This window comes from Microtus pennsylvanicus, chromosome 11 (genome assembly GCF_037038515.1).
Source record: "Microtus pennsylvanicus isolate mMicPen1 chromosome 11, mMicPen1.hap1, whole genome shotgun sequence".
In the NCBI taxonomy this organism is placed as follows: Eukaryota; Metazoa; Chordata; class Mammalia; order Rodentia; family Cricetidae; genus Microtus; species Microtus pennsylvanicus.
In genome coordinates this window covers 55,741,018-55,754,541 of record NC_134589.1, presented here as the reverse complement: position 1 = coordinate 55,754,541, position 13,524 = coordinate 55,741,018, and the positions used below count along the sequence as shown (strand labels likewise).

Sequence of the window (13,524 nt, the reverse complement as noted above, 5' to 3'; positions counted from 1 at the left end):
CCATTACAAAGAGGGCAAGGAATTGCAGGCTTCTAGAAGCCTCTCCAGAATCCAAGGGCAATGATATGCCCTACTGCTAGAGAAGAGGAAGGTCGGTCAGCTTCGGAATGCTCCCTGACCTGAGCCGAGGGGAAGAGGTCTAGAGGGGACCTCTCTACAGCTCTACCCAGGGCAGTGGAGCAGAGCTGTGCACAGGGCTGCTGTGCATTCGAGTCTCACCGTCCTTTCTTAATGACTTCTCTCCCAAGCAGTGGTCCCAGCACAGGATCAATGGACTCCTCAAGGTTCTCAATCAGCACCACATCTCCAGCTTCCAGGGCACGCTCTATGGTCTGGAGGCAACTGGGGAGGAAGTTAGGCAGTGAGCTCATGAATGCACGGATCTGGGGCAATGCAACAAGAACACTGTGCCTTGGAGGGAAGTGCAATGAAGGCAGGGAGGCACAGCTTCCAGAAATGTCTTCAGCTATTGCACTTTACTTTAAAATGATGTTTCTGGTATACACACACACACTCACTCACTCACATACACACACATATGCTTTTTACATCTTTTAGAAATAGAAATGACAAAATAAAAAGGAATATGAAAATTAATCATGGACCCTCGGCCTGTTACGTACAATTCAGTGTTTACTGTGGACATCTGGCTATTTGAGTGGTCCTTTGGTACTGGGTGATTGATTTGGGGCCCCATGGAAAACAAAACCAACAAGCACTCTATTACACTTTACATGAAACAATGTTTACACACAATCTGCAGCCAGCCTTCCATACACTTTTATTTATAATGCTTGATTCAGAGAAACATTGTGTAATAATGACTGTATAGGATTATTAATGACCAGGGAAAAAGTTTGTACATGTTCAGTACAGATGCAATTGGTACCAAGTGTATGGCTGACTCTCCGTGCAACTTGTTGGTTTGGAGAATTCACCACATTATATACCCAATTTTGGCTTTTGTATTATTGAATTCATATGGCACTGTTGCTTTATAGTCTAATTTTTTACATAAAATATAAGCATTTCCTCAACAAACTGGATATTCTTCCAAAGTAATTTTTTACACATGTAAAGTAAGATTCATTATACTTAAGAATAGATTTTATACATTTTCTGAGAATACTAAAATGGCATGTGGTACAAGTTGGTACAGGCCACCAGTTAACCTGTAACCCTTTAGCTCACAGTACAAGTTGGTACAGGCCACCAGTTAACCTGTATCCCTTTAGCACACTGTACAAGTTGGTACAGGCCACCAGTTAACCTGTATCCCTTTAGCACACTGTACAAGTTGGTACAGGCCACCAGTTAACCTGTATCCCTTTAGCACACTGTACAAGTTGGTGCAGGCCACCAGTTAACCTGTATCCCTTTAGCTCACAGTACAAGTTGGTACAGGCCACCAGTTAACCTGTAACCCTTTAGCTCACAGTACAAGTTGGTACAGGCCACCAGTTAACCCACAAATAGCTGCTTTTAAGTTTCACCTTAGGAGTCCGTTAGTGTTGCAGTTCTGAAGGGAAAGGCTTCCCCAACCGAAAGTGTTACCTTCTCCAGCGTGGAAGGTTTCCTTAGTGCAAGTGTTAAAGCTCTGAAAGGAAAGGCATCCTGGCAATTGGGAGCCAAGGAATACCACAAAGTCACACTGCACAGCAAACCTCTCATAAGAGATTTATTAAAAGGGAAAAATCTAGAAGGGTGGCTGCCTCTCTGCTCAGATGAGAAGCAGCTGGGAACTGAGCAGAAGGCATTGTTTTTGTAGAGTTTCTTGGGGGCTGGAGCTTTCCAGGGTGCCCTGGGATTGGAGGGATATTTTGTGGATGGACCTTGGGGCAGGCAGAGGGATTGGTGGAATTCTTTGGTCTGATCTTGAGGCAAGCTCAGGGATTGGTGGGATTCTGTCTCTTTGCCCTGGTCTTGGGTCAAGTCAGGGTCAAGGGGTTTCTCCTTCATCCTGGTCTTGGGGTTAAGTCAGAGTCAGGGTGTTTTTCCTTGGCCCTTTTGCCCTACAAGTCCTATACAAATACAGGAAACATATACTTTTTTATCTGTCTATTTTTAAAGATTTATTATTATGGTCTGCATGCTGTGTATGCTTTTGTGTGAGTGAAGGCTGAAAGAGGAGGAATCAGATCCCTTGGTACTGGAGTTACAAATGATAAGTGAGCTGTGGGTGCTGGGAATTGAACTTGGGTCCTCTGGAAGACCAGCAAAGGCTCTCCAGTCTTCCTAAACATTCATAAATAACTTTTGTTAAATTGTTAACAAACAACTAAGGGATTACTTCAGAAAAATCTTGTGAAAAAGAGACTTTGGGTCTGGTGAGATGGCTCAGTGGATGAAATCACCTTCCATCAATGATGACAGACTGAGTTTGATTCCTGTAAACTGTAAGACCCTCAAGGAGCTTGAGTGGTCAGGCCCCTTCCCCGAGGTCCTCCAACTGTCAGGTTCTACCCACAGAACACTCTACCTGCCCTAATGGCCGTGTAATCTCTGCCCTACAGAGTAAAAAGCCCAACCTCAGGACTTGAAATCCCACCAATCCCCACCCTAGATAGCTCCATCCTGGAAAGCTCCAACCCTAAGAAACATTATATAAACCCTGTCTTCTGTTTATTTCTCTACTGCTGCTTGCCTGAGCAGAGGCAGCCACCCTCCTGGATTCTGACCTCCCTATAAATCTCTTGTGTGAGGTTTGTTGTACAGTCACACACTTTGTGTGACTTTGTATTATTCCTTGACTCCCAGTTGCCAGGAGACCTTTCCCTTTGGAGCTGTAACAATTTGGGGAAGCCTTCCTCCACCAGAGCAGAGCTGTAACACTTGCGGTGGGATGTCCTTCCCCTCAGAGCTGTAACAGTTGCAGTGGGATGTCCTTCCCCTCAGAGCTGTAACACTTGCAGTGGGATGTCCTTCCCTTCAGAGCTGTAACACTTGCGGTGGGATGTCCTTCCCCTCAGAGCTGTAACACTTGCAGTGGGATGTCCTTCCCCTCAGAGCTGTAAGACTTGCAGTGGGATGTCCTTTTCCTCAGAGCTGTACCGCTTTCGAGAAGTGTTTCCCCTCAGAGCTGTAACGCTTACAGAACCCACATAGCAAAAGGAGAGAACTGACTCCTGCAAGTTGTCCTCTGACCTCTTCAACATGTGCTGTGGCCCATTCACCCCCAGCTCCAAGTAACTAAATATCTAAAACAAAAACTCCAAAAGGCATGCCAACTCTTAGGACTGGGAGGTTTTAAAGGGAGGTGTGTGATGTGCTTTCTGTATCTGAGCCATAGAGACAGGCTGGGTCTCTTTTGTGCTGAAGGTTACTGGAGTTCCTAGTTTGAGAAAAATATTCTAAATTTAATGTTGCAACTCTACCATGGGGCCCCCATTTAGATGGTATTTTAAGCACCGCAGATCAAAATGATTGTATAAAATGCAGAAATGGCAACAGGTCACTCCAAACTGAGCAGGGAATCATCATAAATATCCACTTCTATTGGGTGACCAGAGCCAAGCTAAGACAAGTATTATCTCAGACAGGATTCCTTCAGAGTGTGTATTCAAGGTACATTAAGAACTTCATGAAAAGCTGGGCTGTTGCTCAGCTGACAGAGTGTTTGCTTAGCATGCATGAAGCGGTGGGTTTCATCTCCACTACCACATAAACTTGGCTTTGGGGTTTACTCCTGTAGTCCTAGCGTTGGAGCAGTGGAGCGAGGAGAATCAGAAGTTCAAGGTCAGTCTGGGCTATCTAAGACCCTCTCTCAAGAAGAGAAAATAACCCCATTCATAATGATCATTCCGTTCTCATCTGACATTACACCAGACAAAGCAATAATCTTGTGAAAGGTTCCCAATTGCGAGCGTCTTTCCAGGACAGTTAAAAGCATGTTCAGAGTGTCTTTCCACATCCACCAGTTTTGAGGGGACTGGAGTATGGTTTGTGTGACTATGCAGATCAAAGCAGGGCTGCATTGCTGCACTGTGTGTTTGCAGACTGAAGACAACAGGAGATGACTGTGAGGCAGTGCTGAAGGTCCACCTACTGCTTTGACCACACCTTAGCTCTGACATTGAGGCTTTGCTAGTTTCAAAGGCGACAGAGCCAAGTATGCCAGTATTATCTGCAGACCATCTGGGGTACTTTATATACATGACAGGATCTGTTTGCTTTCTGTTGCTTGGACCGAAGACAGTGATTCAGACAGTCAAGAAAACTCATCTTGTCCCATCTTTCCAGAGAATTTTAGAACTAGCACATTGACCTGAAAACCACTCAAAACACAAGCAAGACAGCACCTTTCACACCTGGTCCCTCAGAAGAAGCCCCTGGTAACTAACTGTCAAAACCACATGGACCACAGTTTAGGATGGTCTGGCTATTATTAGACTTCCATGGCTCTCCTTTTGGGGCACTGTCTTCTGTGACTGTCATTGGCTCCTGGCCCTCTTCCCCTATAGGCACTTTTCCAGGTGAATACCTTCCCATAGCTGTGGGACAACCCAGCAAGTCATCTTTTTTTCTTCCAAAGGAAAAGGGAACAGATCCATGGTAGTGCTTGGAGCTGCTACCAGGACTCAGTTTCTTCCCATCCGTTCCTACAGGTATAGAAGCACTTTGCAGCCACTCTGGGGCGAGGGGCCAGCCTTGCATTAGGCCATTTTTCATTTCTTGTGACACGACCTCAGCCTGTGACTTCCCATTTATCACTGCCAGTCCCATCTCTGGGCAAAGGCTCCCCCTGTCTGTGATCTTTTCTTAAGGCCACATAATAGTCTGTTCTAGTCACTTCCCTCTGACATTTGTTTCTGCCAGGCAGATCCAAGGGGAGGCTCTTCTGTCAAGCCATGCCTCCCTCATGCCTTGTGTTCTCTGATGCAGTGAGGATGGAGTGATAGGTGCCAGTCAAGGTGGTCTCCCTGGATTTCAGCATGAGCCTGCCGGCGCATGTTAAACATCATGAAAGTCATGATGTAGCGGGAGGAGAAGCTGATGCTTACTTAGCTGTCAAGCCAGGTCATAGATTAGCACTGTGCCTGTCAGTCTCCAGAAGAGTCCTCTGGGAACTGGAAGCAAAGCCTAGGAGCCCAAGAGCCAGGCTGAACAGAGTGAACCTACTACAACGACCAGGTTGCCCTCCTCCATCAAGAGCTAGTCCTGGTTGCTGCTTGGTTGCTGCTGGCCTGCACTTGGTGTGCCTCCAGGCTTGATCTGGATCAAGGGAAAAAGGGTCCTTTTTAGTTCATGGGTATAGTCCACCAGGAGAAGTCTGTGGGGAGGAACTTAAGGCAGCTGGTTAAGTTGTATTCATAGTCCCCAACCAGAGGGAGCTGAAGGCCCATGCTCAGTTTGTGTCTTAGTCAATGTTCTGTTTCTGTGAAGAGACACCATGATCACAGCAACTTTTACAGAGGAAAGCATTTAATTGGAACTGCCTTACAGTTCAGAGGTTTAATTCGTTATCATCATAATGGGAAGCATGGTGGCATGCAGGCTAACATGGTGCTGGAGAGGTAGCTGAGAGTCCTACATCCATATCAGTAGAGAACAGAAAGAGAGAGTGAGCCACTGGGTCTGGCTTGAACTTCTGAAACCTCAAAGCCCACCCTTAGTGGCACACTTCCTCCAATAAGACCACACCTACTCCAACAGGGTCATATGTCCTAATCCTTCAAGTAATGCCCCTCCCTATGAGTCTATGGGGGCCATCCTCACTCAAACTTCCACATTCCACCCCCTGATCTCCATAGGCTTGCAGCCATATTATAATGCATTTAGTCCAATTTCAAAAGTTCCTACAGTCTCAAAATGGCTTAAAAGCACATAGTTCAAAGTCTCTGCCACTCAGGGCAGTCTCTTAACTAAAACCTCCTGTAAAATCAAAATGAAAAAGGAGATCGCATACTTTCAAAATACAATGGCACAGGATAAACATTACCACTCCAAAAGGGAGGAAAGGGAGCAGGGTGAGCAAATACTGAACCAAAGCAAGACCAAAAACCACTGGCGGAAACTCCAAACTCTGCGTCTCCACGTCTGATGTCAAAGCTTAGGATATGTGGCCTTGTTGGGTGTGGCTTATTGGAGGATGTGCATCACTGGGGGTGGGCTTTGAGATTTCAGATGCTCAGGCCAGGCCCAGTGGCTCACATTCTCTTCCTGTTGCCTGCTGATTCAGATGTAGGTATATAATAGGGTATATATTGTGGGGTATAGGGTGATGATTTGATTCTTGTATATCTTATGCAATGGTCAAGGTAAACAGGGTTTCTGGCTTCCTTAAACACTCACCATTTCTTTGTGTTGGAGAACCATTGAATTCTTCTCTTCCTATGAAATGTATACTAAGTTATAACTACAATCATTCTATTGACCACACGATTCCTAAAGAGAAAGAGTACAGAGCTGGTACCCAAGTATCTTGCTGAAATACTTCCTAAACTGAGAGGGAAACGTGAAAGAAATAAGGAGGGTTACCTGATGGAGAGATCAGAAGAGAAAAAGAAAATCCACTAGGGCTTAAGTCTGCTCCATGCAGTGTTTCCTTCTTAGACAAACGGCAACAGTTTCACCTTGTGTACCCATTCACTTACCCTTTCTGGCCAATCTGGGTGACTCGGAGCTCTTCTCCATACTTGTTCTTGATCCATTTGATGCCCTGCAGTTGAGGGTCGACCATGAGCGGCCAGCGCTCACAGTTGATGAGGATGGTGGCATTTTCCATGGACATGCGGTCTGCAGGGAGGCCCTCATTCTGCCAGGCAGCCACAGCAGCATCATCGGTCAGCATCCTCAGGGGGTCCAAGGTTGAGGTGGTTGGGATGGGAACCTGATGAAGAGATGACAGGCACACTCTGAGTGGAAAACCCCACCTCTGTTGGGGAGAATCCATAGTATCTTACTACATAACATAACCCCTTTGAAAGCAAGATCAACACGCCTCTGAAGAGTGCTGTCCTGGCTGTGTAATTGCTACTGAAAGCATCTTGATAGATGATCTATCCTGAAACCAACTCTTCGCTTCTCAGTGTCTTCATCTTAAACCCCTTCTATGGCTCATTTATGTCTTAAAAAAAATGACTCGTTGAATGTGAATGCATGTGCGTGTACGTGTGTGAGTGTGCATGTACCATGACATGCGTGTGGAAGTTCAGAGTATAATTTGAGGGAACTGGGTCTCTCCCTCTACTATGTGGGTCTCCATGGTCTAACTCAAATAGTTCATCTGGGAGAGCGAGCTATCTTGCCAGTCTGATTATTTATATCTTAATTTATACAATCCATAATCATGTGGACATTTACTTCTCTGCTATTTTTGTTTCTCAGGTCAGTTTTCCAGTGGCATAATTGGCACACACAGACCGCTTTTTCCTCTCACCTATTTTACCAGCTCACAAAGAGCTGAGGAAGCTTCCTTGCCCCTACCTACATCAATCTTCCTTCCTCAAGACTGTTCACAAGGCCCTCCTAGCAAGCACACCTGTTGGGGCTTGCTGGAGAGCACACCCAAGCCCTGAGAACTCCACCCACGTCCCTCTGTGTACCCTCAGAGCTGGAAAATTCTTTCTGTTTTTTCTATTTTGGTCTCTCCCAGTTCATCCAATTCTTCTGTAAGCAATATTTTCCACTGACTTACATATCTTTAAAAAGTGGTAAACTCTATATAGTGTAAAATGAAACATAGTAAGTTTCGTGGAGGATAGCACATTCTCAGTATTATACAGTCTTCAACCCGATCAATCTACTCCCAGGTATTTTCATGACCTCTCATGCTCATTAAACAATCCCTCCCTGTGTGTCTCCACCCCAAAGCTCCTGGCAATTCCTAATATGCTTTCTGTCTCTATAGATTTTCTTATTTTGGATATTTAATAAAAATGGAATCATACAAGATGTGACCTTTTGTGTCTAGCCATTTCCATTTAGTATAATGGTTTTGAGGTTTGGACTTTATACCCTTTAAATTTTTGATTCAACTGTCTTTGCAATTTGCTTTGTGTAGCTATCTCTGGAAGGCTGTGTAACCCCTTTTAAACTCCTCTTCCTTTAGGCATGTTCAACTGGCAGTCCTTTGGCCACAAGATCCCCAGGACGGAAGTGAATGTTGTTTCACAAAAATCATTGACTTACTTAAAACACTATGATATTTTTTGTGAGTCATTGGCAACTTAATCACATGGTTCTAGAGTATGAAATTTACAGGTGAGAACATCATGCCACAATTAAAACAAGTTTAAATGAAGGAAAGAGAAGGCATACGCTATAGCATCATGTAATCTCTCTCTCTCTCTCTCTCTCTCTCTCTCTCTCTCTCTCTCTCTCTCTCTCTCTCTCCAACATCTTAACTACATAGCTCAGGCTGACCTTGAACTCATAATCCTATCATTTCAGCATCCTGACTGCTGTAATTACATATACATTACATATATATGACATTTGAAATACATTTCTGATCTCAGGATAAAAATTACAAGGGACTGAATTCCCTTGAGAAGCTTGATGTAGCCAGACATGGTAGTGGAAGCTGAGGCAGGAGGATTGTGAGTTTAAGGTAGGACTGAAAAGTATAGTGAAAATAAAACAAAGCAAAACCAGAAATTGTTTTGCCATGTTTTCTTTGTAATCTTATGAATAAAACATTATTCTGGGGTTCATAGACTTTACCAGATTGTTTGCTGTAGTTCAAATGTGTTCCCCAAAATTCAGGTGTTGACAACTTAACTCCCAGGGAACAGGTCATTGTGGCTCTGCTCTGTAAATGGCTCCCATTGATATCCTGGGAGGGAATTAGTTCCCGTTAAGTGGGTCACAGACCTGAGTTTGGTCCCACCTTTCTCTTTTTTCACTTTTTTCTTCCTCTTCTGTCTTCTGGCATAGGATGTCAAAGTACTAAGGTCCAAAGCAGACTGCGGCATCATGAACCAAATAAATAGCAGTCCTTTATTGATAGCTGCTCTTCAGCACTGTTTCAGCACCAGACAATAGACTAAGACCCTGCCAAAGGCATCTATGGCACAGGAATGCTTATGCATCTCAAACAAGCCCAACCTCCCACGCCATTAAGAGCCACACATCTTCTCTCAGTCCTTGGTTCTTCCAGCGATTTTCTCCCATCACAAGTGTTCAAGATGAATGAGATTATTGCTCTGTTAGCTCAACTAGTTAGCACAATGAATGTCACTAGTTACTGCTGAACTTGTATCTGAGCTATTTCTAGTACTGTAACTATCTGAAACCAGTCAATCAAACCATCGCATGGGTAGAATTTTATGAGTAGATCTGGGAAACCTTAGACATTGCTGTACAAATGCATTTTGCATTCTAGGGCTGTAGTTATGGGTGGAGTTTGGGATATGCCTCCGGGTTCGCTGTGAATTGTGCCCACTCTTTCTGTTGCTGAAGTCTGTGGACCTGATCAGCACTGTTGGACAATGAATATGCCGAAGCCATCCTGGCCTGGCATGTCTTTTGTGTTACATTGGCATGGCATGTAGGACACTCTGAATTTTTGGCTAGTGTTTGGGAACTGATGAACCTGAGTGATAAGGATTTGCCAAAGGAATGCTAGGGTCTAGGTGAGGTTTGAAATCTCCTTTACTCAGCAGCCATCATTTCCCCACCCCCATTCCATCACTTTGATATACAGAGGGAGGATCTGGGAATAGCTACACAGAGGTGCCTGCCCCTCTGAATGGCCCATGGAAGAGCACCTGAGCATTGATGACAACGTGGCTTTTATAGCTGTGTTTCTGAGCCATGAGTATAAACTGTAGGGTTTTGGGAGCCAACAACAATGGGCCAGGAAGAACAGAGAAGGGACTTCCCCCACTGCTCCTATGAAGCCCTCTGGAAAAGAGACATCTTTTGGTGTCTCCCAGGTTTTGCCACTTGGAAGTCAGTCAGGAGGTGGAGTTCATCAAAGAACCAGAGCATGAAGGACCAAACATGGAGTTCCCATGAGAACCCCATCAAAACAAGGTTCTAAGTCATACTGCCTGGCAGTGGAGAGGATATGAGCGTGTATGTCCCATGCCTGGTACTCAGTGGGCGTGTCGGTGCATATGCAAGGACTACTGGAAGGTTTGGGTTATGATGGTCATGTGATCTCAGTGGTACACACAGGCTGACACAGTCAGGACAGATTCAGGCCACACATACCTTCAGCTGGTTCAGATAGGGTTTCCAGGTCCCGTCCATGAGGCTCTTTCGGTATTTTTTGGTAAAGAAGCCCAAGTAGGAAACGAAAGCTGTAGTAAGAAGAATATCTCCACATAATGTCCTTTCCTGCTGTTTGAAGTTCTGCACAGCCTCTGCCCACCTGATGTTTTCAGAGGCGAGTCCTCCAACCTGCCATTTAAAGGGTGGAAAGGAGAGAGAAGCGTCAGATGGAGCCCACAGAGCTGTGTGTTTAGTCAAGGAGCTCACATGCCATATGTCCACAGCAAGAAGGCCCAGAGAACCACTGCGAATCCTTTTCTGTCATCGGCCACGTCCTGGCTGCAGGTGACACTCCAGCACACAAGCCCCTGCTCTGCGCATTGCATGGACCGTGAGATGGTAACAGGTTCTGGATGCTGGTTGCTGGGCTCTGCCCTTTCTACGTGTGGAGACAGCTATACCAGTTCTGTGGGGTGTTGTGAGGACCAAACATGTTCATGTGTGTTACCGCTCAGCATAGCGCCTGGTCTGTAAGCCATGCTCACCTCCCTAAGTGCTGGAGATATGTACATAAAGTCAAGTCCACGTGCCCTAATCATTTTCCGGTGGGTGGGAAGACAGAGGTGGATTCAGACAGAAGAGGGAGTATACACCCAAGTGTGTACAAAGTACCAGAGACTGCAGAACACACCTCTGCTAACCTGGCCCATTTCTGGAGGACACCTCTCTTCTTGGGAGGAAACCATCATACATTGTGAGAGCTGGCAGAACAAGAAGTGATTGGCCAGCCCAGCATGTCCCTGTCCTGTTCTTAGACTAGAACAGTGGAGTTCAAGGATCTCTACAGAATGTTGGTAGAGACAGAGTGGTTTCAGAGCCCATATGTTCAGACATTCAGCCCTGTAACCTGGCATGGCAATGCATTTGGAGACTCCCCATTTGATGGAGAAGGCTGTGTCGAGTTTTGGAAGTCAGGTAAGGAGCTCGATGGGAGGGCGGCTAGCCAGATCTGGCCAGTTTCTTACATGTCTGCAGGGGGTCATCTCCAAATTAAACTGTTTGGTGAAACCGACCATCTCAATGTTGCGCAGCAGCCGTAACTGTAACCACCCATAACTGCAGAGACACATTTTTCTACCCGATCTCCCACCCAAACTGATGACATGCTTTGAGATGGTTTTGCACTAAGTACTCAACCAGCTCTCCTACTAAGTGCTCAGCCTGTTTCACTCTGACCTGCTTTTATGAGAACAATGTAACCAACGTCACCATGTCTTGCCCTTCCCACATAATCATCAGCTTTTACAACCTAAAAAAAAAGCTAGTGCATAGCTTTAATCCTAAATTATGTACTTCCATGCTCCTGACCCATAATAAAGTATGTGTATGTATACATGTGTATGTGTATATGTATGTAAGTATCACTGAAAGCAGCCAATGGGTTAAAACCAACTTAACAAACTATCCCATAAGCACTGAAAGCAGTGTGTTCTTGGTTGCTAAGATTTGTGTAGTTTTGAGTGCTATTCAGAGTCAGTCAAAAAACCTCTTCCCTATAAAATTCTGTTAAAGATTTCTGTTGAAAAATATTTCCCATTTCTTTCCCATATCATTGATTTATGTTCTGTTCAGTAAACACAGAACAAAGTCCTTTGTTAGGGACAGACAGACAACAGGTTCAGGTCAAATAACTACAACAGACAGGCCACAGACCACAAGCTCGAGACAGAGGGGACATGGGTAAAAAAGTGGAGATTTCATACCTATGCTCATTCTTCGTCTACTTCTTCAAGAGGAAATCTATTACCTGTCTTTTTTTTACTTTTTAATTTATTTATTGTTTTTAATTGAGCTATAAATTTTCCCCACCCCCTTCCTTCTTCCCGTCTCTATTTTCTGTCTTAATGCAACATCAGAGTATATAGCAACTGACACACATGTGGATTAGTGCCTTCATTAAACCACGGCTCAGTCCAGTGCTGGCTACAACACGTGGCTCCTTAAAGAAATACGGCTGTAGCTGGAATGAGGGAGGAAAGGGATTTATTATAATTCTCTTCTGTGGGAAGGGTGGTGCTGGGAGTAAAGAGAAATCACACTCAGTAGAAGCTGTTCTCCAGTCTTTGCTGCTGGATGTGAGAGAAACACAAGCCATAAGGGATTTTAAAAGACTACAAATTCTTTGACCTCTCATCAAAAGTGGGATGTTCAAGTCAGGCATGGCGGCTCACTTCGGTAATCCCAAGACTCTAGGAGCTGAGGCATGAAGACTGCGAGTTTACAACCAGCCTAGACTGCAGAGTGGGAGCCCATCTCAACAACAGCAAGAGCACAGAGCCAGCCACAGGGCAAACATGAGAGTTACCCATCTCCTTCCTAGACTGCAGAGTGAAAGCCCATCTCAACAACAGCAACAGCACAGAGCCAGCCACAGGGAAAACATGAGAGCTACCCATCTCCCTCCCTGAATTTGGAACTATTTTAAAGGACTAAGGCACAAGTGACTGACACTGAGCTAGACTTTGGTCCCAGGTTTTATGAGAGCGCCACACTCCACTTCCGGTCTTTCCAGACACTTACTTGTAGAGTCCCGGGGTAGGGATGGAACACATAGAGATTAGAGAGATTTCACGGGGACAGAGAGTGGCCCTTTTGAGGCCACCCTCCCAGCCTTACCTTGTCAAGGTACCTAGCAGATGAAGAAAGTTATTCTGGACTCCCCAGCCCAGCCCAATCCCAAGACTGAAGGACCCTGAATTTTTCAGGCATGGAGATCACCTGGTAAGCTAAATTCTACCCAAAGCCCTGCCCTTCAAAAGTGTGAAATATTGTAGAATGGTTACTGTAGTATTTTTTAAAAAACTGTTTGGTTTAATGCATTCCTCTGAAACAGGACGGAAGTATCATTAGTCTGAATCTTATAAACGGCCTGGACTGTGAAGCCCTCCAACACTGAGCCCTAGCAGACAAATTCGGGGGACACAAAGAGCTGCTTTAACCCCTCCAGTATTTTCCTCTGGTCCCACCACCACCAACACCAGCTCTCTCCTGCCCCAACCAAGGATGGAATATCTACACTTGCTCCTGAGTTAATTTTTTTGGGGAGGTGGGTGATTTGTTATATTGTAATAGATACCCAAACATAAACACCTTTGTCCTGACATTTAGACTTGTTTTCTCAGGAAGGCCAGAGCCTTTCCATCTCTCCCATATATCCTTAGGTGTACACATAGGTGTCCACGGATAAGGTCACATTGGGAAATGTTCAGAATCAGTCATTTTCATTCCTTTCTGCTTCGCTGTCCCCAATCTTACAGCTTCTGATCAAGTATTACATGGACAGGAGCTCTGGAATTGACCCACAAA

The 13,524-nt window shown here is 45.1% G+C and overlaps 1 protein-coding gene across 1 annotated transcript in view; it reads right to left on the bottom strand.

Moving 5' to 3' along the window:
- Dnah9 (dynein axonemal heavy chain 9) overlaps positions 1 to 13,524 on the bottom strand; it is a 328,999-nt gene that overhangs the window by 69,160 nt on the left and 246,315 nt on the right. The window contains exons 52-54 of the mRNA XM_075992137.1: positions 10,159 to 10,347; positions 6,594 to 6,829; positions 220 to 342 (exon numbers count right to left, since the gene is read on the bottom strand). Coding sequence (XP_075848252.1) covers positions 220 to 342; positions 6,594 to 6,829; positions 10,159 to 10,347 — 548 coding nt within the window. The remainder of the gene's footprint in view (positions 1 to 219; positions 343 to 6,593; positions 6,830 to 10,158; positions 10,348 to 13,524) is intronic.